Genomic DNA, 25,068 nt, shown 5'->3' with positions numbered 1-25,068 from the left:
CAGAGAGTGAGGCTGGAAGTATCCTAAGAACAATGGGGCCCACTGAAGGATTTAGGGAGGCAAGTGACATGTGTGCACATGAGAAATACAACTGCAGGTACAGGGTGAAGAACAGGCTGGAGGTGGTCAAGACAAGAAGGAGGATGGAGAAAACCAAGGAGGCTGCTTCAATATCCAGAGAAGGGAAGATGGTGCCCAAACTAGGAGAGTGGCAATGGTGTTGGAGAGGTCAAGGGATTCTAGAGATTATATCTGAGATATTCAGGAGCAAGAATGATATAGGACTTAGACTACATGAGCAGGTGCGTTGAGGGAAATTAGGAATGCAGAGTCAAGGATGACGCTAAGGTGTGTGGGTGGGCTTTTGGAGGAAGTAAGTGGAGTTGACTAAGGCCATTGCTGTTCCTTACAAAAAAATGAAAGAATGTTTATGGGGCTCCTGCTGAGTACAGTTCCCTGAGCTAAATACTAACAAGCATTATCTCATTTAAGTCTTGCAACATCCCTATGATATAGGATCTATTATTTTTAGTACTTGCTTGAGGACACACAACTGGTAATGACAAAGCCAAGATTCTGACTCAGCGTCCTGATTCCAGCACCTGGTCTCTGAAGCACCACATGTCAACATTATTAATTCACTTGAGTGTTCACGTCTAGGTTTAAATCATAGGTCTTCTGGTTACTAACAAGTTTAGAGGGATCTCTGCATCATTTAAACTCTTTGAATCTCAGTTTCTTCAGCCAAAATCTGGGTATTAGAATACCTCCTTCACAGAGTTGGTATAATGGTTAAATTAGTCCTAATACTGAGAGAGCAAACATTTATTGATGCTGACTATATTCCATGCTGTGTTATAAATATTTTATATATATTACCTAATTTCATCCTCACAAGGGCCCTTAAAGTGGCTTCAATTATTTTCTCTATGTTACAGATGAGGAAACAGAGGCACAGAGAGATTAAATGCATACTCAGAGTTACATAACTGGGATGCAAACGTGGGTGTGCATTTCTGGAGCCTGGGCTGCCAAAATCAATGGAACGTTTCTGCAATACTGAGGTGGCCAGTAGAGTCTGAACAGCGAAAGATGTGGGTTGTCATGTTACCTAAAGCTTTTTTTGCATTTATGAATGTATTTGCATTTTTTTCAGTAATGTACGGAAGAGCCTGGGATTCTCCAATATCTGCGGATAGGTGGACTTCTTGTTACAAGGAGCTTTTTAATTGTAACTTATTGGGTCATGTAGCAATTAAGGGGTTATAACACTGTTCCTCTGAACTGTCTTGTGTTTGCAGCACTTGGATGGTGTTTTGAACAGGTGGGATAGAATGTAACTGACAGGACTTTGTGTTTTGAACTGCAGGTCATTTGCATGTCCTGCCTTTTTTTTTTTTTTTAATCTCCCAATTAAAAAGTTCTTTAAGTTGTTCATTTTATTGCTTGGAAAGGTGTAATATACTTACTGAATCAAAGGATCATGAGAGATTACTACAAGCAACTCTATGCCAATAAAATGGACAACCTGGAAGAAATGGACAAATTCTTAGAAATGCACAACCTTCCAAGACTGAATCAGGAAGAAACAGAAAATATGAACAGACCAATCACAAGCACTGAAATTGAAACTGTGATTAAAAATATCCCAACAAGGCTTCCCTGGTGGCGCAGTGGTTGAGAGTCCGCCTGCCGATGCAGGGGACACGGGTTCGTGCCCCGGTCTGGGAAGATCCCACATGCGGTAGAGCGGCTGGGTCCGTGAGCCATGGCTGCTGGGCCTGCGCGTCTGGAGGCTGTGCTCTGCAATGGGAGAGGCCACAACAGTGAGAGGCCTGCATACCGCAAAAAAAAAAAAAAAAAAAAAAAAAAAATCTTCCAACAAACAAAAGCCCAGGACCAGATGGCTTCACAGGAGAATTCTATCAAACATTTAGAGAAGAGCTAACACCTATCCTTCCCAAACTCTTCCAAAATATAGCAGAGGGAGTAACACTCCCAAACTCATTCTACAAGGCCACCATCACCCTGATACCAAAACCAGACAAGGATGTCACAAAAAAAGAAAATGACAGGCCAATATCACTGATGAACGTAGATGCAAAAATCTTCAACAAAATACTAGCAAACAGAATCCAACAGCACATTAAAAGGATCATACACCATGATCAAGTGTGGTTTATCCCAGGAATGCAAGAATTCTTCAATGTATGCAAATCAATCAATTTGATACACCATATTAACAAATTGAAGGAGAAAAACAATATGGTCATCTCAATTGATGCAGAGAAAGCTTTCGACAAAATTCAACACCCATTTATGATAAAAACCCTGCAGAAAGTAGGCATAGAGGGAACTTTCCTCAACATAATAAAGGCCATATATGACAAACCCACAGCCAACATCGTACTCAATGGTGAAAAACTGAAACCATTTCCACTAAGATCAAGAACAAGACAAGGTTACTCACTCTCACCACTATTATTCAACATAGTTTTGGAAGTTTTAGCCACAGCAATCAGAGAAGAAAAAGAAAGAAAAGGAATCCAAATCAGAAAAGAAGAAGTAAAGCTGTCACTGTTTGCAGATGACATGATACTATACATAGAGAATCCTAAAGATGCTACCAGAAAACTACTAGAGCTAATCAATGAATTTGGTAAAGTAGCAGGATACAAAATTAATGCACAGAAATCTCTAGCATTCCTATATACTAATGAAGAAAAATCTGAAAGTGAAATTAGGAAAACTCTCCCATTTACCATTGCAACAAAAAGAATAAACTATCTAGGAATAAACCTACCTAAGGAGACAAAAGACCTGTATGCAGAAAACTATAAGACACTGATGAAATAAATTAAAGATGATACAAATAGATGGAGAGATATACCATGTTCTTGGATTGGAAGAATCAATATTGTGAAAATGACTCTACTACCCAAAGCAATCTACAGATTCAATGCAATCCCTATCAAACTACCACTGGCATTTTGCACAGAACTAAAACAAAAAAATTCACAATTTGTATGGAAACGCAAAAGACTCCAAATAGCCAAAGCAACCTTGAGAAAGAAAAACAGAGCTGGAGGAATCAGGCTCCCTGACTGCAGACTATACTACAAAGCTACAGTAATCAAGACAGTATGGTACTGGCACAAAAACAGAAATACAGATCAATGGAACAGGATAGAAAGCCCAGAGATAAACCCATGCACATATGGTTACCTTTTCTTTGATAAAGGAGGCAAGAATATACAGTGGAGAAAAGACAGCCTCTTCAGTAAGTGGTGCTGGGAACACTGGAGAGGTACATGTAAAAGTGGGAAATTAGAATACTCCCTAACACCATACACAACCAAATTCAAAATGGATTAAAGACCTAAATGTAAGGCCAGACACTATAAAACTCTTAGAGGAAAACATAGGCAGAACACTCTATGACATACATCACAGCAAGATCCTTTTTGACCCACCTCCTAGAGGAATGGAAATAAAAACAAAGATAAACAAATTGGATCTAATGAAACTTAAAAGCTTTTGCACAGCAAAGGAAACCATAAACAAGACCAAAAGACAACCCTCAGAATGGGAGAAAATATTTGCAAATGAAGCAACTGACAAAGGATTAATCTCCAGAATTTACAAGCAGCTCATGCAGCTCAATATCAAAAAAACAAACAACCCAATCCAAAAATGGGCAGAAGACCTAAATACACATTTCTCCAAAGAAGATATACAGATTTCCAACAAACACATGAAAGAATGCTCAACATCATTAATTATTAGAGAAATGAAAATCAAAACTACAATGAGATATCATCTCACACCAGTCAGAATGGCCAACATCAAAAAATCTACAAACAATAAATGCTGGAGAGCGTGTGGAGAAATGGGAACCCTCTTGCACTGTTGGTGGGAGTGTAAATTGATACAGCCACTATGGAGAACAGGACGGAGGTTCCTTAAAAAACTAAAAATAGAACTACCATACGACCCAGCAATCCCACTACTGGGCATATACCCTGAAAAAACCATAATTCAAAAAGAGTCATGTACCACAATGTTCATTGCAGCTCTATTTACAATAGGCAGGGCATGGAAGCAACCTAAGTGTCCATCGACAGATGAATGGATAAAGAAGACGTGGCACATATATACAATGGAATATTACTCAGCCATAAAAAGAAACGAAATTGAGTTATTTGTAGTGAGGTGGATGGACCTAGAGACTGTCATACAGAGTGAAGTAAGTCAGAAAGAGAAAAACAAATACCGTATGCTAACACATATATATGGAATCTAAGAAAAAAAAAAAAAGGTCATGAAGAACCTAGGGGCAAGATGGGAATAAAGACAGACCTACTAGAGAATGGACTTGAGGATATGGGGAGGGGGAAGGGCAAGCTGTGACCAAGTGAGAGAGTGGCATGGACATATATACACTACCAAACGTAAAATAGATAGCTAGTGGGAAGCAGCCGCATAGCACAGGGAGATCAGCTCGGTGCTTTGTGACCACGTAGAGGGGTGGGATAGGGAGGGTGGGAGGGAGGGAGACGCAAGAGGGAAGAGATATGGGAACATATGTATATGTGTAACTGATTCACTTTGTTATAAAGCAGAAACTAACACACCATTGTAAAGCAATTATACTCCAATAAAGATGTTAAAAAATAATAAAATAAAATTAAAAAATAAATAAACACTGAAGAAAAAAGGCATAAGGCTTCCTTGAAACCTTGGGCCCAAAACCAGGTGTCACTCCACAGGGTCCATGTGCTTAATTATTTATTCTTGGCTTTTAAATTACATTAACGAATAACATAGGCAATAAGTGGGATGATGCTCAGCCTGCTTAATCAGTAACATAAGAAGCAAACAAAAGGCTAGTTATCTTCTCATACATCTAGACAGCATCTTCAAGGAAGTCAGCCAAGGGAAGCTTGGCATTTGGATTTACTGGAGCCAAATGTTCTACAAAGAACTAGCCAGTGAACCTCCACCCTTTGCCCAGTGGTAGCATTAGGATTGGTCTGCCTATGCTTCCTGTAGTTGACACTGTTGTTGGACTACCTGGAATGGCAGCCCATTCCTTGCTGGAAAGCCCAGATTTTATTGTGGCATCCTCTACTCGGAGATGACCATCCTGTACCAAGCTTAGATGCAAGCCTGATCTATGTAAAGCAGCTAGGCTAACCCACTTTCCTTGTCCATGTCGGTTTCAAAGTGGGTATATGACTCAGACTGAGGCCACGGGGACAACATAAGAAATCGTTAGGGACATCTGGAAGAAAAAAAATTGTCAAAAACACCCCCACAACCATGTCTTTTCACTGGATATTGTTGTGTCTCTCTGAGTGTGACACCCTGAATGGCTGCAGTTGTCTTGGGACAAAACTGACATTCCACGGCTAGCAAGGCAGGGAGATGAAGAGAATCTGAGTCCTCCATGCTGTACTTCAGCCAGGGAATTTGTCAGCTCTGGGGGGCTCCCTGCCTCAGGACTTATGTGAAACTAGGTAATGGCAGTAACTGCTTAACTGGGTTCTTTGCTTCTGACCCTGGCCCCTTACTGTTTATTATTGACCTGATGTTAAAAAGAGCATTTTATGAGCAGTGGCTCTCTACCACATTCAGGCAGAAGTTCAGGTCTTTGTAATGGTCTCTAAGGCCCCTGCTTGCATCTGCCTGTCATCATCTCTCTTGTCTCCACCTCTCACAACTTCTCTCTTTGCTCACTCAACTTCAGCCCCACTAGCCTCATGTCTAGTCCTTGAACATACCAGAAAAGCTCTTGCCTCAGGGCATTTGCACTGACCATTACCTGTATCTGGAACTCTCATTCCGAGATATCCATATGACTTGATCTCTCACCTTCTTCATATCATTGCTAAAATGTTATCTTTTGCATGACATCTTGACCATCCTATTTAAAAGAGAACACCCACACCCCTAGACCTTCTGTTGCTTTACTTTCCTCAATTGCACTTATAACCTTATATGTTATATTCCACTTATTTATTTAATTATTATTATTTTTTTTTTGCGGTACGTGGGCCTCTCAGTGTTGTGGCCTCCCGTTGCGGAGCACAGGCTCTGGACACATAGGCTCAGCGGCCATGGCCCACGGGCCCAGCCACTCCGCAGCATGTGGGATCCTCCTGGACCAGGGCACGAACCCGTGTCCCCTGCATCGGCAGGCAGACTCTCAACCACTGCGCCACCAGGGAAGCCCCACTTATTTATTTTATCTATTGTCTATCCCCTCTGCTACTGAATCTCCAATGCCTAGAATGCCTAGCACACAGTAGGTACTTAGCAGATATTTGCGGAACTAAGGAAGAGGTAATAACTTTTTTGCTGTTCCATATGTGAGATGAATTTTCCTGTTACAACTAGAAGCATCTTGAGTAAAGGATTTCGCTTGGGCTGCCATGTGACCAATGCCCTGCATTTTCAAGACACTCAACCATGTTTCAAATTCACAGTCAGTGCTTCTAGAACAGAGTGCTACCCACCCCAAAGCCATCTTCAATCTATATTGAGTCGTGGAAGATGAGCAGAAGAAAAATCGCTGGTGTAGGATTCAAAAGTTTGCTTTCTGGTCTCTATAAGACCATGAGCAATTTAAAATTTATCTCTATTCGCCTTAATCTTTTCACCTCTGTGAGGAATAATCTATCTACTATCAGTAATATCTATACTATCTCTTTTATACCTGTAACATGAGATTATAAAACCTACTCTAGTTATCTCCCATGGGAGTTATAAAAAATAAGTGACCCATATATATTAAAAGCAGAAAAGTGCTATGTTACATTTATGATGGGTTGTCTTAAAATGAGTTAGTTTATTCTCCTGTAAACATTCATTATTTTTGTATTAATGGTAATCATAATTTTTTTTGCTTTGTTGATATTTAGTATCTGCTGAAGGCTCTATTCATTCAGTAAGTCTTCACTGAGCCCGTTCTTGGTGTCAGGCTATTTTCCAGGGGTGTGCTATCACACAAACTCTGATTTCAGACAGGTGTGTTACTGGGGTAGGTTGTTGAACTTTCTGAGCCTCAATTTCCTCCTCTGTAAAATGAGGTTGCCTCGTATCTTGTGGCAAAAATTAAATGAGATAATATATTGAAAGTTATTATTACAGAATCTGGCCCAGTGATGTCTGATTAAATAGAATTATCATTATTATTACTCTACCATGGCCAAGTACTATGTAGTACTTTCCAAGATCTTATTAAGAAAGCTTCAGGGGGAGGGGAGGAAGGGATAGACTGGGAGTTCGGGATTAACAGGTGCAAACTATTATATATAGAATGGATAAACAACAAGGTTTTATCATATAGCACAGGGAACTCTATTCAATATCCTGTGATAAACCAAAATGGAAAAGAATATGAAAAAGAATATATATGTGTGTGTATATATATATATATATATGAATCACTTTGCTGTACAGCAGAAATTAATACAACATTGTAAATCAACTATACTTCAATAAAATAAATTAAGAAAAAAAAAAAGCCTCTCAAGATAGCCCAGGGAAGATGAGTAATTTGCCTAAAGGAATAGTTAAACCCTAAATAAACTTGGGTCTATGTGTCTAAAGAGTCTGGCTAATTCCTTTTCCTTCGTTTGGCCGCAGATTGGCTGCCACTTACTGTAGAGACCCTTCCCTGCGCCCTCTGCCACCCCACTGTGGGTTGAGTTAGGTGGCTTACTGTTTTCCTAGCATTTTCCACACTCACCCTGGACTGCAATTGACAACCACTTGTTGATATCCCTCAGGAGAGTGTAAACTGCTCACGGGAGGGGAGCAATGGTGCTTTGTTCCCCCAGCGGGTACCTGGCACAGAGTAGATGCTTCATAAATATTTGCTGAGGAAACACATTTAAAGTGACCGGTATTAGGGCAGGGGTGAAATGGACAGCCGTGGAGCTTTTTCTCTTTCTTGGCTTGGAAATGTTTAATTACCTAATGCTTACAGAGGAACAGGATGTTTGAACTCAGTGCTGTGCAGAGTATCTGCTTCCCTTCCCCCACAGAGCCGTGCAAGCTTCCTGCAAGTCCACTTCTCACCAAGGCGCCTTCAGAGCATGGCAAGCCTGCAGCTCTCTAGCATCAAGGCATCCTCAATCACGGCTGAGAAAAATGCTTTCATCTCGTGGCGACTTGTTCATAATCAGACCAATTTTGCTTCTAGCAGATTGGAGCCCGGTACAAAGTACAGTTGCGTAGGAAATCCCTTTGTAACTGGCTGGAGGCAGAGTGGAGATTCCGGGCTTCCTTTTGATGCAGAGAGGAGAGACTTTCACTCCCTTCAGTGCCTGGGGCAGAGAACTGGGCTGCACAGTAACTTCGTATTTATTGGCATTCTGATTTCCTTTAAAAAGCACTCAAAACGCTCAGATGTTCTATCTGCTATGCTCTCACAATAGCTCCCTGATGTCAGGAAAGAACAAACAGAATTTCTCAGTGTGTCTCTTGATCAACCTATGTTAGAATTATTTGGGATTGCTGGGAAATTTGCAAGCTCTTTGATGTCATCCCAGACCTTCTGAATCAGAATCACTAAGGGTAGGACCCGGGAATATGCATTTTAAACCCTCCTCAGGTGATTCATATGCACAATAAGGTTCGAAAAATCATTTGGTGACCTAAGGTCACTAACTGGGTAACCCAGCCTAAAGTTAGAGATAACCTGACTTCAGGTTAGAGCTTGATTAATAACCCTATGTTGGTGGCTTGAGATTGTTGATCCAGAAAGCTTCCGTCCAAAAACAACAGTTCTTCTTCCCAAAAGGGGAGGTTTTATCATTGCCACCACTGCAACTTATATCTAGGAGTGGGAGGAATGAGGCAAGCAAGGCTCTATTTTATATATTTTAGGCTAAGATCTGTGAGGTGACAATCACCCTGCGCCATTTATGTTGCATAAACATCTAAGAAAGGTTATTTGTCCATCACTGGCTTCTTTCTAATATAAAATGAGAAGGTCACAGTCTTTATGCTGCTTTGAGATAATCCAATCGGTATTTTTCTTTTTGGGTGAGAGCAAAGAGTCATAATGACTGAAGGGAAGCTGAAAAATCATTCCTATGATCCCCACATTTCTCAAACGTCAGTGCAAAGATCTGACATTCTTGCAAATGTTCTAGGTCGAGGATTCCTGTTTGCTTGGAAGGTCCTTGAAATCATCAGTGTTTAGTTTAGGGTGTATCAGATGCATCTCACTTCAGCAGCCAGACTGATATTTTTCTCTCATTAGGCAACTGAATCAATAGACTGCCTCATCCTTCTCACTATGCGAATTGTCTTTTCAGAAGGAGGGGCAGGAAAGAAGGTTACGCCCATGTAGCAAAACAGAATAAATATCATGTTTATTTCCCATGAAAAAGATGAAATGACCTATACCGACTGATATTAAAGAACTGCAGAATGGGGAACAAATAAAATACCCCAGAATTGTAGTGTCAGAAAGAAAATGGTTATATGCAATAGCTAAGGAAAAAAATCAGAGATCCCACCAGATAATTCTGACTTCTTCTCACGCACAGACTCTTACACAAAATCTCAAGAAATTGTCTCATGTCCAGCGTAGGTAATTTCCAGCATGTAAAGTGTTCCTAGGATGATGTAGTGTAAAATTGCATAAGATGAAATGATGTACCATATGAAATGTGCATGCTAGGCAAATCAAACACAAGAATTGCACATGGGGAATCAGAAACTTTGAATGTGCATCTTCCAAGAACTAAAAAGTAAGTGAACAATGCTTAGATGGCATCCTAACCAGCAGCAAGAGTGAAAGTTTCAGGACATGGACGAGTTGTTTGTTGACTGCATGTCGAATGGTCTGCATGACATATGTGATCCCATCCAGTTCAGTGGTTCCAAATACGATCTAGGGGTTGATGCCACCCTACTTTCTATCTCCATCTCGCATTCTCTCTCTGAAGAGCCACATTCATACATACAACTTCTTTCTTAGTATCTACCCCTGAGTATCTTACAACCTTTTCACACTTATGCTCAAAATGAAGCTCATGATATTTCTCCCTAATGGAGCTCAGGACATGCAACCTCAAAACATGCTGCTTTGGTATATTGATTATTTTGAGCTGAAGGCACTTGAGAAACAGCAAACGTAGGAAGAGGCTTTCTCTGAATTCCCCTTATCTGCCTAAAGACAGATTCTCCAATAGGAACTCATGTTCATAAATCCCCTCCCTGGGAATCTTATCAACCAGGGAAGATCGATTTGTCACAGGTGGACTTATTATCACAGGAGAGAAGACTAGGGGACACCACATCCAGACAAACTTTGTCACAGTCCCTCATCTCTTCTTCTAAGGGACCATTCATCTTTCCTAAAAATAATTGATTCTCCTCTAAGAGGCCTACATCCTTTCCACTTCCCTTGTTATGGTGGTATAGAAACTCTCAAATCTCACTACCTTTTTGAGTATTCACTTTTTTTCCTGCGTTGCCTCCATGCACAAAGTAAAAGTTTATGCATCTGTATACATTTTCTCCTGTCAATCTTTCTGTTGCCAGTTTACTACATAGACGCAGCTACTGAATGTAGGAGGGGAGAGGAAATCCCCCAATATGCTTCTTTTAAGGTTTCCCAGTCTCAGTAAGTCGCACCCACAAACCACCCAATTGCTCAAGGCCAAAACCCGGGAGCTGTCTTAATTCCCTACTTTACCTCTCCACTAAAATCCAGTTCCTTACCTCCAGAATACATCCTGAGTCTCGTACTTTCTCATCATCTGCAACTTCTCCCCTCTAATAAACCCATAGTGCCTCTCATCAGAATTCTGATAAGAACAATTTCAACAGTTCCCGCAAATATATGAGATTTTGGTCTCTTTTGTATTCAAAGCACTTTAGTCTTTAGTCAAAGCACTTTGTCTTTAGCTCACCTTGCCCTGTATTATATTTATGATGCAATGCCTTATTCTTCTGTACCAATTCCTGGCTCCCCTTAAATGGTACATTCCTTGAAAGCTTTGACTATATTTATCTTTGTAATCCTTTCACTTTCTGGGGCAGTGCCTTGGATCTAATAAGTGCTCACTAAATTTACTGTTGGACCTATAGTATCAACCATCTAATATCCTACTGAATAATTTGGAATGTGAAAAAAATCTAGCCTACTAGTTGATACCCAAGATATACATTTAGGTAAATTAGTAGTAACAGTGCCATGCTGAGCCATATTGGAACCTGAAGCAAAAGGAAAAGTAAATCAGTAATACTGATCCTTTCTTTATTAAACATTTTGATTTTTTATTCATCATGGATTCTTCTCATTAATTTTGTGTTTTTTTAAATATTGAATTAAAATATTTATCTTTATTTTTGTCACTTCACCTAGTCTCAGCCCTGCCTTTATAAAACAATAGTGTGATTTGAGCATCTAATAACAACCTAGATTTCATATTGACCTAGCCCTCACACCATCCTAATAGATACCTGCATTATTATCTCCATTTTGCAGACAAGCAAACGTAAGCACAGAGACGTTAAATGATTTGGCCAAGGTCACCAACTAGAAAGTGGTAGAAATGGAACAGAAAAGTCATTAGTAGAAATAAGTAAAGTGGAAGGGAAATATTATATGATATCACTTATATGTGGAATCTAAAGATAATACAAAGGAATCTATACACGGAAAAGGAACAGACTCACAGACACAGAAAACAAACTATGATTACCAAAGGGGAAAGAGAGGGAAGAGGGAGTTTGGGATTAACAGATATAAATTATTATACATAAACTAGATAAGCAACAAGGATTTACTGTATAGCACAGGGAATTATATTCACTATCTTGTAATAACCTATAATGGAAAAATAATCAGAAAAAAGTATATATAACTGAATCACTTTCTGTACCCCTGAAACTAACACAATATTCTAAGTCAATTATACTTCAATTTTTAAAAAGACACTTCATTAAGCAAAAAAAAAAGACAAAGTTGAAAGTTGAATAATTTTTACTGACTCAACCCAACTTGGGTAGGGCAGGCCAATTTTTAAAAACCTGATTTTTAAGAACCTTGATTTTTATTAATTCAAAGCCATTCATTAATTCACTCAACAAATATTCAACTGCCATTGAGGTAGTATTAGTTGGACATGTTAGTGTCCAATCTGATTCTCCTCTTAAAAAATGATTCTCCCTTTTTTCACCACTTTAGAGTGATTTTTTCAGACAAAAGTTGGGAGTGATTGTCATTCTGACTATGTCTCAATTAACGGTTAGTTCAAGCAGGCTGCAGTACTTATTTATCATGAGCAGCAAACATTTAAACCCATCCTCTGTTCACCTGCCATGATGATCATAGCATGTGTGGAAAACACAGATTCCTGTGCCTTATTTCAACCTACTAAGTGAGAATCTCTGTCTTCCCAACAATGTTTAAAGAGCTGGGCTTGGGGTCTATAGGACCCCATAGGTTGAAACCCAGCTCACCCATTGATTAGCTATGGAGCTCTTGGCAAAGAACTTAGTCTTTATTTATTTGTTTAGCTTCAATATCTTCATAAGTTAAGTGGGAATAAAAACACCTACCACTCAAGATCTTGGTGAGGGTTAAATTAGAATGAAGATCTAATTATAATGGCATTTATAATAACAGCTTACAAATACTGAGTACTCACAAAGTGTAAAGTACCGTGCAACTGCTGTACCTACATTATCTTATTAATTTATTTTAAGCACTTATTAGAGTAATCACTACATAGTAAGTCCTCAACTGATAAGAGCTATGGCTTGAAGTAGACACTCAGAACCCTTAACAGTAGGTGGGGAGCCAGTCACAAAGACAAGATTTAAGTCCAGAGTCTGAGAATAATGGATAACTTGGAAGAAGTCATCTAGCCTGGTGGTCCCCAAAGCCAGTCCACAACATCAGGATCATCTGGGTGAGCTCATTAAAATACACTGCATCACCCTGGTCCTCAGACCTCTAACTCAGTACCTCTTGGAGGATCTGGAAGTTACTACTATTTAAAAAGTGCAAGTGATTTTGAATCAAAGCCAAGATTTAAAACAACTGATTAATTTGAGCTTCAGTTTTCTTAAGATTCATGAGGTTAGGGAGTAAGTCATTTTGTTTCCCTTCCCTTTTTTTCTAATGCCTAGGTCAGTGCTGCCATATAGAAGACACTCACAAATATTTTTGATTAGATGAACATAAATGGGTCTAGCAAATCCTGCTCTGTCTACTTCATAGGGGCTTTATGAGAATTGTTTGTAAAGCCTCATTTGATCATGCATCTGAAAAACAGAAGATGTTATACAAAACTATAACTCTATAGATTTAGTCATTAATTTATGTTAGTGTGCTTTTTCTCACTCTTTAACCATAAATCACTTGGTTTTGAGATATCCACCATTAATTATATCGAGCTTCTAAAATTGAATTACAGCAAGATTGCAGATCAAATAATTTTTACTTAAATAATTTTTTATTCAGAATTAAAATGCTATAGAATGGCCCAAAAGTTCACATGCATTTATGCATGTTAGTTTCCATATACAAGTTCAACTCTGTCAACTATTCACATCCTCATTCATTAATATTAGTTTTAGACCTGTCTTATACCGCATCTGGTATCTATACCTACCACCAATTTAGTACAGTCTGTTTCAGGCAACCCTTACCACATTCTGCCACAACAGCTGAACCTTGATTTAAAACACCCAGAAGTGCTATTCTAGCTCCTTCCAGTTGCCTATCACTAAGCTATTTTGAAATGCAGACATCCTTTGGGAGAGTCTTGAAGGTCTCCAAGCTCAGGCTTATGGAAAATGAAGAGAATTAAACACAATTTCTTCAGCAGGAGGAAAAGGAATGCATTTCCCAGGTAAAGGACCCAGAAGAGGAAACTCTCTTGAGAGTCAGAAAGGATATTATACGCTGATAATTGGGACTCAATGTACCCAGAGTTTATATTCAAGTCAGACTTGAATTCTTCATTTTCCCCATGTGTTTCACGTATAGTGGCAAGTCGTCTTCAACACAGAATGGAAGGACGAGGTGAACGTCTGACCATCTTGAAATGTTTGCTTTCAGAATTCTACAGAGCTAACAGACCATCCTGAAACAAGACTTGCATAGTTTAGCCCCCCTCACTGCCAACCTATTTCACTGAAAGTTCATTTCAGTGCTGCCTCACTGGTGGGAGCTTCAACAGAAAATAAGCTTCAACAGAAAAAAAAAAGGTAGAAAAAGATGGTTAAATCCATTACTAGCCCAGAACGCTATTCTGGGATGTGTGGGGACTTACATTCATGGACACAAAAATGAACATTTCAAATCTGGAACCAGCACAAACCCCAAGGAGGCAAGAAAAAGGGGAGCAGGAGTTTTCTCCTACCTTCGGTGGTTCCAGTCTCCATAGTGCCTTTCACTTGGCTGAAGCACCATAGTGTGTCCCGGGTAAACGCCCCAATTCCTGCAAGGTACACAGGGAGACACTTTGGGTTAGGTAAGGGCTCCCAGTTGTCCTTAAAAGGCCAATAAGGAAAGAAACACAGAGTGTAATCTATGCACTTCTAAAAGGAGACTTGCACACCAGGTATCATCTTGGGGAGAGGAGACCCTAGTGGGTCCTGGGAGGATGCCCGGTCTGCAAGTATGGCGTCCTGCTGCAAATCCCTGCTCTGGCTCCTCCATACGACCTTGCCAGGGCCAGTCTGAGCTGGAGCAATCGGAGTTGTCCCTTCTTGGCCCCTGGCAGCATCCTGGAGCAGTGACAGCAGGCCTGCAGGGTGTGACTGCCCCTTTTCATGGGAACACTAAGGCTTGCCATTGTTTTCCTTCTGTGATGGTGGAGGGAGAAAGAGGCAGTTTGTCAGAGGGGAGAGAGGAAAAGAAAGGCAACTTAGTTATTTTTTTTTTTTTAACTGGTTTCACAGCTTGCATGGCTGAACGGCCAGTAAGGGGTCAGATACTCAGAGAACTTCCATCTCTCTTGTTCCCTTCTTGACTGCTTGCCAGAGTCAGAGCTGACTGGAGAGTAGAGGAAAGCAAAAAAACATTGGCGATGCGGAGTGCGCGTTCTGGCCAGCACAGGGCTAGGGAGTCAGTTCTGACAAACGTGGTCTGTTTTGTTCCATGGACATTTCTGTTTCAAATTTGAATTGGACCTTTGGTAGGGTTACATTTTCTGGCTTACTATGACTTCCAGTTTCCAAACATATACGTATCCAATACTAATGCATATACTAATATATATATATATAATTTACACATTTATTAATATACATATATTCAAGTCAAAAAGGCACTTTTCAGAACATTTTTGGAGGGCAGTAGTGACAGTTTACTTCTCAACAGCATGGATGTTCCCTTCAATTCTACTAGATTTTACGATTAAGGGGAACATTGCATCATCAAATTTTGGGAAAGACTATCCATTCAAGAATGATTATATTAGCAGAAAAAAAGGTCAAATATCAAAACCAAATTGACCTTTTGAAAACACACACAGAACTAAGCAGCTACCCTCACCGTCCACGACAGATTTTTCCTGAACTCCTACGTGGAAACACTCATTCACTCAAGCCGCTTGAGAGTAGAATTGTTCCCCATCTGCTTTTCTCACTGTTGCTGATGGCGCGTTGGATGGAAGCGGCACAGGGTCATCATTCAGAGCCTACACTTTGCAGTCAGAGGGGGTTTGTATTTACTTTTGCTCTGACCTGACACAAGTTCCCAAACATGATGAGTCTGTGTTTTCCCTTTTTAAAAGTGGCAATAATAACGATAGTACCCATCTCTCAGAGCTGTAGATTTTGAAGGCACTGAGCATAAACAACTTAATAAAGAATATTATTATTGGCAAAGGGTCTAAAATGTTCAATAGTTTAAAAAATAAAAAAGAAGAAGAACATTAGCTGAGCAAATTTCAGCTAGTTGCTATGAAGTAGGCACTGCGCTAAATACTTTAAACGAATCATCCCATTCTCACACAAATCCGTGAGGAGGATACCATTAGAACCCCATTTTACAGGTGAAGAAACTGAGAGCTAAGAAGCTTTCATAACTCATCTGAGGTGATATCTAGGACGTGGCAGAGCTGGGATTTCCACCCAGCCTGTCTGAATTCCATATTCCCACTCTGCCAAAGTCAGCCTGCCCATGAAATCCCAATATTCCCAGTGTGCCAAGGTCAGCCTGCCCATCTAACAGTTAAAGCCCGTAGGCCCAGAGAGGTTGCACAGCTTGAACTAGAGTCTTGTTTGGAAGGCTGAGCTGGAATACAGTTTCAGATGTCAATTATTAAAGTACTTGTGTCTCCTCTAAGACTATACAGGGCTACAAGTTCCCAATAAAATTAGCATCTGGGAGGGAAGAAGAAAGGCATTTGCAGCATTTATTAGTGCATAGAAAGGCCACACGCATAGTCCTATTGCTGAATCTTTCTTGTACTTCTAGCTCTGGCCTTGGATTTCAGCATTAGGCATTCTTTGATAAATTCTTACTCTTCCTTGTGAGTCATCACTGGCCCTCTCTAAACTGCCAATTCTGCTGTTGAATCTGGGACTGCATCTGTCTCTTAGGGAATACCAGCTACAGATGAAGTACTTCCTGATTTTTGTCCTAGTACATTTCCCATGTCAGTAGTTTTGATTCTAGGTGTAGACTCTGTACCTATTGTCACAAAACATGTGCCTAAAAATAAGCAGACATATACAACTCTGAAACACACACACACACACACACACACACGCACACGCACACACACACACACACACACAGAGGCAGATTTAAATATGGGCCTTTTCACTTGCAGCAACATGGATGGACCTAGAGATTATCATACTAGGCAAAATAAGATAGAAATAGAAAGACAAATACCATATGATACCATTTATATATGGAATTTAAAATATGACACAAATGAACCTATCTACAAAACAGAAACAGACTCACAGATATAGAGAACAGACTTGTGGTTGCCGGGGGATTGGGGGAAGGAAGGATTGGGAGTTTGGGATTAGCAGATACAAGCTATTATATATAGGATAGATAAACAACAAGGTCCTACTGTGTAGCACAGGGAACTGTATTCAATATCCTGTGATAAACCATAATGGAAAAGAATATGAAAAAGAATATATATATATATATATATATATATATATATATATAACTGAATCTGCTGTACAGCAGAAATTAACACATTATAAATCAACTATACTTCAATAAAATTTTTTAAAAATATGGACTTTTGTATAGGTATTCATATTGCTTCAGGAAATTTTAGCTTTAGAGGGAAGCTTGCTTATTGTAAATCAACTTGTTTCACACTTGAAAAGACCAAGTCATAGAGAATTACTGATTTGCTGAGAGTCACAGAGCAAGGGATCATGCGACAAACTCAATGTCAGTGACATTTCCAACCATCACCCATAGGTATGGTTGCCTAGGCCCGTGAGCTCAGTTGATTAGTATGAGAGGTCAAGGTAGCCAATGTTATTGACAGTTTTCTCATCCAGGGCAGTCTTTGGACCCAGTTTCCATCTTCCACCAAGATCATTGCCAAATGATGGCATTAGTGATGTAAAGAGAGTTTGGATCATGCCATCTCTATCCTAGAAGAGCTAGACAGCGGCTGAAAACACAAATGCCTTGATCAGTTAGGATGAGAAAGGCTGGCTAGCTGTAAGATACCCAGTAGAGTTGATACGTGACCTGAGTTGATACATGACCTCAGAAATGGTGGGGATGGTGGGGCCTGGAGGACCCAGGCCATGTATAAAGGAGGCAACAGCTACTCAGCTCCAGCTGAAAGCTGCCATGGAGGATTTCAGTCCAGTGTTATTAGATTGGCTGGGTTTTTGTTTATTTTTCAGAAGAAGCCAGAAATCTGGATCATTGCATGAAAACATAAAATTTTTAAATGTCAGTCAATTCAAATTTGAATACCGTGTATGTGGCTGACCCAACATAGGGCAGACACACCACATCTGCACACTGAATGTGATATCTGTATCACCAATTTGCAAACCTCTGGCAAGAATATTTGAGCTGAATGACACCTTCGATAATACCTAGTCCAATTCTTTCCATTTGATAGATTAGGAAGCAAGGCCCCAAGAGGGGAGACAACTCACAACACAGTAAAGTTACTTTTGTTGCAGACCTATGACTCTACGATGACAATTTTATTTCTGATACCAGATTTTCTTTTACCATCAGGCTACCTCTCATGGTCACGGGTTGGTAATATACCTGTCTGGATTTAATGAAGGTTCTTTAGGGAAGTGTATTTAATTGCTAAAAAGGATGACTGGGAGAATGAAGTTGACAAAGGTGAGAAAGGAAAATGCATTTCTCTTAAATTGCATACCTTGACCATTACCCTAAACCTTGGTACCAAATGACAACGCCAGTTGCTATGGTAACATTGTCAATAAGCAACATTCTCTACTAGATCCAACAGCTAAACAGCCCAGAAGATGCTCATTCCCCTCTCCTTACAGCTACGGCTCAGGAGGGTACTGAGTCCCAGTTACTGGAAGGCCAGGCAGTCAGCCCACTGATGGCACACACCTGTCTTCTTTCTAGGATCATGTAATAGCCGATTTCTGAATTTGATCAGTGCTTGGAGCCATTTGGTCTAATCGCCTCATTTAAAATCAGAGGACTGGGGTCCAGAGGGGGCAAAGCCACGCAGTGAGTTAACAGCAGAGTTGGAGCCAGATCCCACAGCTCCGGCGCCCAGCACTGGCTCTTCTTCTTGCACTGCCCCAGCAGGGCCCTTCAGAGTCGAAGCCAGCATTTGTCCTGCCTTTCTGTGCCAACTCGGCTGGGGAATACAATGAACAGAGGGTGTGACATGCAGCAAATAAAGCTCCTTATTGATTGGGAGGCCACTGTAAAGAGTTGTTTTCATGGGCTTGGCATGAGCAGCCTGCTTCTTTCTGCAGAGAGAGAGACAGAGACAGAGACAAGAGAGGGAGATGATCCTTGCCCAGAGAAATTTTCCCTGAGAAGAATCTAATTTGAAATTGGCTCTGAGACAGGCTGCAGAAGCGTAGTCAACTACATAGAAAGAGCCTACAACTGTGCAATTCTCTCTGAGTGTGTTGTCATGAGGAGACCATGATGACTTAAGAAAAGCTCACAGTATGAATGGATATCTCGCTAACACACCAGCCACAACTTGGTGTAAAAATCTTTCCAACTAGGATGCCTGATCTCAAGAGGAGAGACTCTGCTGCTTCAGAGACAGTTAAAAATAAAGAAAGAGGGGCTTCCCTGGTGATGCAGTAGTTAAGAATCTGCCTGCCAATGCAGGGGGCACGGGTTCAAGCCCTGGTCTGGGAGGATCCCACATGCCGTGGAACAACTAAGCCCATGCGCCACAACTGCTGAGCCTGCGCTCTGGAGCCCGCGAGCCACAACTGCTGAGCCCACGTGCCACAGCTACTGAAGCCCGTGTGCCTAGAGCCCATGCTCTCAACAAGAGACGCCACCGCAATTGGAAGCCCACGCACCGCAACGAAGAGTAGCCCCGGCTCGCCGCAATTGGAGAAATCCTGCGTGCAGCAACGAAGACCCAACACAGTCAAAAATAAATAAATAAAATTTTTTTAATGTGTTAAAAAATTTTTTTAAATAAAATAAAGTAAAAAAAGAATGTGTATATGTATATAACTGAGTCACTTTGCTGTACAGCAGAAATTAACCCAACATTATAAATCATCTACACTTCAATAAAAAAATAAGGGGACTCCAAACTTAAACTAATAGAAGAGAGGCTTCTATTTTTTACTTGATACCTCAACACCTTATATATGGCTCCGTTTCAGCAACTGCTGCTGTGTTTAGTAAAGATAGGTCACTTCTATATCCCCAAATTGCCAGTGAGCTCGTAAAGGGCAGGAACATGGAAACAGGAACAGTGAAGGTAAATACGTCAGGTTTTTAAATCAAATTTTCCTTTGCATCAGATTGAATAAAGCATTAGCGATATCACACTGAAACCATCATTGGATTGATATTGCTGGGTTTAATTCACTGCATGATTTCAATTGACAATCAAGCAAATTGTTAATTGGCTAAACTGACTGTCAAAACAGTCCATCTGATGGGAGAAAGGGCAAGGGGGTGGAAGAGAGAGGCTATATTGACTGATTACTAAGAAAGCAGAATCTAGAGGGACTCAAGGTGATTGGATGAGTGAGGAAGGCAAGAGGCAAAGAAATCTTGGGCTATTGGTGAGACAGTGGAGCCACTCATTTTTTTTATTGTTCTTTTGATCCTACATCCCAAGAATTTACTTGCTGAACAAAGGAAAAAAGTTTTTATACTCTCAAAGAAGTAATAATGCTGCAATGTGCCTGACGGGAAATCTCACTCCATTTTACTAATCCAAGGAAATGGAGGTGCCTAACATCCTTGAGAAGATGGATGTAAATATCTGTGTGTTAGATATTGAGAAAATGAGAAGACAGTTACTCTTCCCCAGTGTATCCTAGCATGTCATTTGGGAATAGGATTAAAAAGTAGCATAGATCAAAGCATTTTTTGCTCAACTTCTCCCTATACACGACTATTATTTTGTAATCGTTTTTCTAATATTTATCATAAGGCCTTAATAGATGGTTATTGTAGTCCTTTCTACACTCTCTTTTAAAAAATCTTTTGGAAAAAAAAAATCTTTTGGAGGTATACTTGACTTTTAATCAATTGGACATATTTAGAATACACAGTTTGATAAGTTTTGACATGTTATATACCACACTTTCAAACATCACTCCAATCAATACAATAAACACAGCCAACACCCCCAGAATATTTCTTCTGCATCTTTGTAATCATTCTTTCCAGCTCTTGCTTCCTACATCTCCCTCAACCCCCCATCTCAGGTACCTCTGATTGGCTCACTGTTACTATTCATGCCTTTGTATTTTCTATAATTTTATATAAATGCTACCCTATGATATATACTATTTTTTCTGACTTCCTTCACTCAGCATAATTATTTTGAGATTAATCTACATCTTTGTGTGTGTTAATAGTTCATTCCTTTTTATTGCTGACTAGCATTCCCTTATATGGATATGCTATAATTTGTTGATCCATTACCTGAGTTTGGGTTGTTTCCAATTTTTTGTCATTATAAATAAAGCTGCTAGAAACATTCATGTACAAGTATTTGCATATGCTTTTATTTCTCTTGGGTAAATACCTAGGAATGGAATAGTTGAGTATTATCGTTAAGTGTATTTTTAAAATTGTAAGAAATGCCAATCTGAAGTGATCTTTTTCTAAAATGATTGTTATCACCAACACGTCTGAGAGGTCCAGTTCTTCCACAGCCTCACCAGCCCACTGTATAGACAGATGTTTTATTGTTAGCCATTCTACTGGGAATATAGCAGTATACTGTGTTTTAAATGTGCATTTTCCTAAGTAAGTATCATTTCTGGTGCTTTGTTGCTATCTATGTCTTATTTTTCTTGCCTTGTTCCATTGGCTAAAACCTCCTGTAAAAATTTTAACAAAAGCAGTGCAATTAGATATGCTTGTCTTGTTCCTAAACTTGAAGGGGAAGTCTTTGAGCTTTTCACCGTTAAGTATATTAATTGGTGATTTTTCGTAGATGGGTTTACCAGGTTAAGGAAGTTCCATTCTATTTCTAGTTTGCTGAGAGTTTTTATCAGGAATACTTGTTAAATTTTGTGAAATATTTTTTTCTGCATCTATTGAGGTGATCACATTTTTTCTTTTAATATTTTATTTATCCAGTCAATTATGCTAATTAAATTTTTAATGTTAAAGTAATCTTGCATTCGGTCATGGTGTATTATCTTTCTGTATACTGTTAGATTTTAATTGCTAAAATTTTGTTTATAATTTTTGCATTTATATTCATGAGAGAAATTAGTATCAGGGACTGCTGACCTCACAGAATAAGTTGGGAATTATTCACCCCTCTTCAATTTTCTGGAAGAGTTTGTGTGTAATTGGTACTATTTCTTCCTTAAATTTGTGGAAGAATTCATCAGTAAGCCATCTGGCCTGGAAGGAGGGAGAGAGGGAGGGAGGGAGGGAGGGAGGGAGGAAGGAAGGGAGGGAGGAAGGGAGGAAGGAAGGAAGGAAGGAAGAAGAAAGAAGGAAAAGAAATCCACTAGGCTATGTGTACATTCCACATGTCTTTGCCCTCAGGCACTATCAGAATTTTTTGCCTGCTTATGTTTCCATCCAATGAAGTTCCTGGATTCCCACCATGGCATCCCATCATCCCTGTGGCCTGAAATGTGTTTATCCTCCATACCACTCCCTCAGACTATGTTTTCTGCAAAAGGCAGTGTTAACCAGAGAAACCCATTGTTCTAAGCCATGAGTTATTATTTTATCATTTATAACTAATAGCATTATAAGAGATTCTTTAACAAGTTCTTACAGGATTCCTGAGAGTAGAAATTTAAGTCACCATAGAAGACCATTTCTAGACACAATGAATATTTTTTTTCTCATCATATCACATCATTCAGGTGACTGGGATCTTTACTCACATAAAACTAACTTTGAAATGACATACAAAATCAAAACAATTTTATGGTATAGTTCTGGCTTCTAACAAGATTATTGTTTCCATATCAAACCCCAGCTTCTGCAGCAGACTCTATCTCCTCAGATAGTTATTCCTCTTTCATATTATCTCTTTACTTCATACTTATGGTAAATGATGTGTCAGAAACTCCTGGTTGCCTATGCAATATCCATTCCTTCCTTATATCTTAATAACAGATTCTTGATTCTGTTCATTGCTACACATTGTCCTGTTTGAAAAACAAACAAACAAGCACGCTTGGAATCATAGACTCCCTTGCATCTAGGGACAGCCATGTGACTCATATCTGCCGCTCCTAGGTGTATCTGGAAGCATTTTTTGTCTCATGATACAGATGCCACCTTTCCCGCATTTACCATTGCTCCCCTTTGTCCTTTCTGCAATAGTATGTGATGACAGGAGCTACTGTAGCCTTCTGGTATTCCAAAGAAAAAGGACCACAGAGACCTTGACCCTGATATATTTAAGCCACTGAACCAACACAACAATGGCCTGCCTCTGGCTTTTCAGGGCAGAAAAAAAAAACCAGCTTAATTTGTCGAAGCCACTCTTTATTCAGTTACAGCTGAATCCAATGCCCATACACAAATGGAGAAAGAGGATGTTATTATCTCTGCATAATTACATAGTCATTTGTATTTCTTCCACAAAAAAAACAGTCATTTTTAGATATTAAGAGGTACATCAGTTTAGAACAATACATTTTACTCATCTTCCGGCTGACTACGTTCAACCTGTAGCCAAAATGTCAAGTATCAAAGCACAGGTAGCACTACATTATAATTCTTTATTTACATATCTGTTTATAGACTCTGAATTCTTTAAGGGCAAGACCTATGTCTTATTTATCCTTTCACCTTTAAAACCTAAACTATCTCTTGGCACCTGTTAAAAGGTCAGGGAGTGTTTCATTGAATTAGACTAGAAGGAGAAGAAGCTCTTTAATCCCATGGTGGAAGCTGTTGCCACAGGATGAAAAACTAGTGTTCGGATACATGATAGGACGGGCAAGAAGAAGGGAGCCAGGATATAGGGCCAGCTCTTCGTCATTAAACCAGTGTCTCACTCCCTATAATACAGAGAACACTGTGTGGTTTCACAAGGACAAAAGTGCCTTCTAGCATCCTGAAAAAAAAAAAAAAAAAACTGGCAAAAAAGAAGCCCTGATAGATGCTTTAACAAATACTCCTCTATTTTCAGCCTTTTCTGCCTGTAATTACTTTTCACCAAAGACAGCAATCATATTAAAAAATAGCTCTCCTACTTGCTGCACTTAAAATGGATGGTGAATTATAAAGCACAAGTGGCAAAACGCCAAACAATGACCTGCTTATTTAATGTTATTTTCTCCTATATGGATTATTCACTCATCAATCGCCTTGGAACTGAGAGGTATGGTTTTCTCTGGCCCATGGGGTCTGAGACCACCAGGAACCAGCACCAACTCAAATTCACTTTCTTCTCAGGCCTGCCCATGAAGGTTAGACAAGTTACTAAGGCATGAAACATCCAACTCCTGAGTCATTCACAACCGAAGTTGCCTAAGTGTGAGGTTACACTTCTGCCTGAAGGCTTGCGAGATCATCTTTGGGATGGGTATTGTTGTGATAGAAAGGACAGATAAGATGCAACTCCGTGGGAATGGGCAATTTTGACATTGTAAATTATTTGTAATTTTATATTATTGGAAGCCATCCTCTTCAAAGCCACAGGCCCATAATCCTGAGAAAGGTCACTCAGTGTGGAAACTGGAGTATTTTGAATAAAACAGGAAAGGCAGGGTTGAAAAGACCATTTGTCCTGCAAGTTGGGGGAATGGCTTTACAATGAGGAATTTTCAATGAAGTTTGAATTTGCAACCATTCATTTGAACAGGCATGCCTAGACCACCTGATAAATAATACATTTGTATTGTGCTTATGAAATATGCAAATGGAGTCCAATTTGCAAATAAATGCTTTGAAGAATATTTTAAAACTTCGAGGTTACCTAATCCTAGGAGTCTCTGTATTCATATTTGCGAGGTTTTTGTCTTACTTTGTGACAGTTGCTATAAATTCAATTAAACTGTATGGCAAATTAAGTTTTGGTGGTGGTTGTTTTCTTTCTTGCTGAAGGAAGAAAATGATCAAGAGGTTAGCAAGATGGAAAGCAACCAGCACGTTTGCAAATAGGGAAATCAAACAATGTCACATCAAAATAAGAAGGAAGGAAATCCAGCCAGCTAGGCAGGTACAGCCGGATTTGTTATCCTTGTCCTTCGCCCCCTTTGTCCACATGCTTTCCTTGCTATGGAAAAAAGTAGAAGCAATTAGAATCCACAAAGTTAGAAGCTAAAAAATTCTCTGACAGCAAACGGAAACAGAACGCAAAAACTCAGAATCTGCAGGCACGAAAAATACTGCAAGGGATGGTCATTTAAAATGTGTTCCAGGATCGTAGAGCAGCCCCT

At 39.7% G+C, this 25,068-nt stretch overlaps 1 protein-coding gene across 1 annotated transcript in view; it reads right to left on the bottom strand.

Moving 5' to 3' along the window:
- The window catches only part of PPP2R2B (protein phosphatase 2 regulatory subunit Bbeta), a gene marked incomplete at both ends in the record, with an annotated part of 465,894 nt that extends 451,445 nt beyond the window's left edge, over positions 1 to 14,449 (bottom strand). Inside the window, one exon of the mRNA XM_082836001.1 lies at positions 14,400 to 14,449. Within this exon, the coding sequence (XP_082692127.1) occupies positions 14,400 to 14,449 (50 nt within the window). The remainder of the gene's footprint in view (positions 1 to 14,399) is intronic.
- Between the last annotated feature and the right edge of the window lie 10,619 nt (positions 14,450 to 25,068).

The sequence above is a fragment of the Leucopleurus acutus genome (assembly GCF_964270905.1).
Source record: "Leucopleurus acutus genome assembly, chromosome: 3".
NCBI lineage: Eukaryota > Metazoa > Chordata > Mammalia > Artiodactyla > Delphinidae > Leucopleurus > Leucopleurus acutus.
The sequence above is the reverse complement of the archived record's forward strand: the minus strand, read 5'-3'. Positions and strand labels throughout refer to the sequence as shown.